General features: G+C 39.6%; 1 protein-coding gene across 3 annotated transcripts; it reads right to left on the reverse strand.

Moving 5' to 3' along the window:
• Nucleotides 1-622: 622 nt before the first annotated feature.
• On the reverse strand, nt 623-2,860 carry LOC145422751 (uncharacterized). Of its 3 annotated transcripts, none has more exons than XM_080294512.1 (6): nt 2,724-2,860; nt 2,526-2,620; nt 2,283-2,416; nt 2,057-2,184; nt 1,892-1,951; nt 623-1,797 (listed from the first exon to the last, which is right to left on the reverse strand). In XM_080294512.1, the coding sequence occupies exons 2-6, from the start codon at nt 2,533-2,535 to the stop codon at nt 1,485-1,487; spliced, it is 645 nt and encodes a 214-aa protein (XP_080150638.1). In that variant the 5' UTR covers nt 2,536-2,620; nt 2,724-2,860; the 3' UTR covers nt 623-1,484. The 3 variants fall into 3 exon arrangements, with proteins under 3 accessions (XP_080150638.1, XP_080150639.1, XP_080150637.1); XM_080294513.1 differs by having other exon boundaries at nt 623-1,431; nt 1,608-1,797; nt 2,526-2,780; XM_080294511.1 differs by having other exon boundaries at nt 2,526-2,780.
• Between the last annotated feature and the right edge of the window lie 77 nt (nt 2,861-2,937).

Here is a 2,937-nt window from a genome sequence, read left to right on the forward strand (position 1 = left end):
TTGAGATAAACTCTTGGCATTAGTTAATGTGTTTTTATTAGAAAGGTTCTCATTGTTATTGTGTAGTGATGTTAAAAAGAAAGTACACGTTCTTTCAATTCTAAGGTTTTACTTACAGGATGTAATGATACAAAATAATCTGCTCCATAAATCATGTAACTACAACCTCAGACAAAAAACAAAGTAAAAATGCTGAAGTCTTTTTTTGATTGAATCCTTTGTAAAACCGTCTTCAGCAGCAATAACTTCAACTAACTGCTTTTCTGTGTGATTCTATCAGTCAGAAGAATTTTGTGCCACTCATTACGTCTTTGCTGCAGATTATTGAGGTTTGCAGGCATTTATTTATGCACAGCTCTCAATGTCTGGACTTTCTGTGGGCCACTGCAACACCTTAATTCTTCTCTTTTTCAGCCATTTGGTTTATTTGCTGCTGCGCTTGGGATCATTATCCTTTCACATGGCTCACCTTAACTTTAGCTGTCAAACAGGTGGCTTCACATTTGACTTTAGAGTACTTTGACATACAGAGGAGTTCACGCTTGATTCAATGACTGCAAATTGCCTGTGGCTGCACAACATGGTGCTTGACAGGTGGTATGAAGTGTTTGTACCAGTGATGTTTGGTTTTCATGTGGCCACCCTTCCAAACAAGTCATACCTGTTCAGTCTTTTTTTTTTTTTTTTAATTATACTGTTGTGAACTTTAACATTTAACATGAGAACTGAGACAGGCAGAGCCTTTTTGTTTTTGACAGGTTCTCCTCAGTGTTATGCAGTTGGACCCTGGGGTGAATTTCTTGGAACGTCCATTTCTGGAAAGCTTAGTGACGGTATTGAGTGTTTTAAACTTTTGAATACTCTTTATCACCATATACTGGTGGACTTCAAATTGTTTTTGATAAGCTTCCTGGTTATCAATAAAGTAAGAGGAAACTGATCAGCTCAAATAGTGTTGCTTACTTTCTGAATTCCTATAGAAGTAATAAGGGTGTACTAAGTTTTTAAAACACTGCTTCTGTATTTTGTCTGAATTTGTGTTTAAATAAATTATGACATTGTATGATATGTAGGTTGTATTGACCTAATTTTAAGATTTGCCAAGGACCAGATTTTGTTTTTTTAATGACCTGATACAAAAACTGTGAATTGAAAGACTGTGTACCCGTTTTTTCACACGACTGTATGTAATCCAAAATGTTTTAAAATTAGTTCCTTTAGTGATTCTGCACTGTACATTTGGGATCCCATTTTTCCACCTGACACACATGCTACAGTGAGGCCTAAGTCTGACGTTTTGACCTCCTGGGGAGGTTTGACCTATTTCAGTGTTCCACTCCAGTTGATGGGGTTGAGGCGCAGCAGCTCTCTTTCATTCAGGGCCTCCTGGGAGCGTGTTAGTGCTCTGTCCCTCCAGCTCTGCTCCATTAGCTGTTCATGAGCAGAGAAAGAAACAAGAAGGAAAAAAAAAACCCCACCCACACTCAGACACTCGCTGTATTTTTGTAACCTGAGAGCATGATGAAACATTTCCAGGGCACTACCGGATGGGGCCATAACCACAAAAGCATTAATAGTGGATATATAATGTATGTGTGGGGCTGTACCCTCTTGTTCTCATCTCTGTACACCGCCATTGCTTTGCTGTGTTGGATCCTTTGCTCTCGTTCACTGGCCAGATCGAGGCGGTCTGCTTCTCGGAGAGTCTCCGCTTCCTTTATTTTATTGGCCAGCTGCAGCTTTATTGCTGCACATTTCTCCTCTATTTGTCTCTTCAGCTGTTCTCGCAACTCCTTCCTACGGAGATAAAAAAGAGCAGCTTTTCTTTGCCAGAAACAATTGTTGTTGTTTTTCAATATAAAAAGGTCAATGGTATCCTCCACTATTTTACCTGTACTCTTCTCTCTCACTGCTGGTTCCATAGAAGGGTTTTCGCCATACCTGATGATATCTGACACAGCAACTTTCAGTCATTGTCTTTGAAGTCAGCTCTTCAAAGGAAAGAGGGAAATGGCACAAGTGATTCAGTGATAGTGAAATGATTTAGTGCACCTACCTGTAATGCTCTTTTCTCTGCATGATCAGTGTCCTCTGGTGGTTGTGCTGGTGAACATCTGGTGTCTCCAGACTGACAGTCCGTTTATGAACAAATGGTGGGTGTAAAGGGTTCAATCTGGGAATACTCTAAGAAGCATATTTATGGATCGGTTTGGTTTTTCTTGTTGTTGTTTTAAACAATCTATTTCTATGATAAACCACACAATTAAGAAATCTCTGCTTACCTGATTGCTTTTCCAAAACTGTGCGGAGTCCGAAATTACGGGAAATTTTACGGTTGTATCCACCAGGCAGCGAGCTTGCCGGACAGGAGGTGCGCGAGGAATACAGACTGGCGTGGGAGCTATGGAGATGGCTGCTGTGAGGATAAAGAAGTGAACAGAATTAAAGAATTAAAAGATACTTTTAAATAAAACCAGTAATACTTAAAAAAAGGACAACAAATGGAAAACAAAATCTCTCCTTACGTAGTTTCATCTTATACTTCACACTTCTGTTGGCACACCAGAGGAGTCCAATGAAACTTTCAAAGCTCTACTTTTCTTCTTAAAGGCGTAGTTGCCTTAGCATTAAATCAACATGCAACAACACACAAAAAAAACAAATCCAAGTTTAAATATACCGGATTGCTATAGTGGTGCTAGTTAGAGATTATATTGACGTACCGATGTATGTGTTTAGTGTTTTGCGGTGGCAACAGTTGCCTTGGGAATCAAGTTACACCCTATCAAAAGAAAGCTGCTGCATTAAGTGGTACGCATCAATGCACTCATAAAGAAAGATTAGACTGTGCCAATAGCTATATTTAGGGGGTGTCCCTGGATCTCATCTATGTAGAAAGCCTGAGGCGAGAAGGCTGAATAAACCACTCATGAATCA

The sequence above is a fragment of the Astatotilapia calliptera genome, chromosome 20 (genome assembly GCF_964374335.1).
Source record: "Astatotilapia calliptera chromosome 20, fAstCal68.1, whole genome shotgun sequence".
Taxonomy (NCBI): Eukaryota; Metazoa; Chordata; class Actinopteri; order Cichliformes; family Cichlidae; genus Astatotilapia; species Astatotilapia calliptera.

Coding starts and splice junctions, on each gene's coding strand:
- LOC145422751 (XM_080294512.1), bottom strand. Junction 2,185..2,282: donor AGTTTTGGAAAAGCAATCAG/GTAAGCAGAGAT, acceptor TATGCTTCTTAG/AGTATTCCCAGATTGAACCC. Junction 1,952..2,056: donor CAGAGAAAAGAGCATTACAG/GTAGGTGCACTA, acceptor TTGCTGTGTCAG/ATATCATCAGGTATGGCGAA.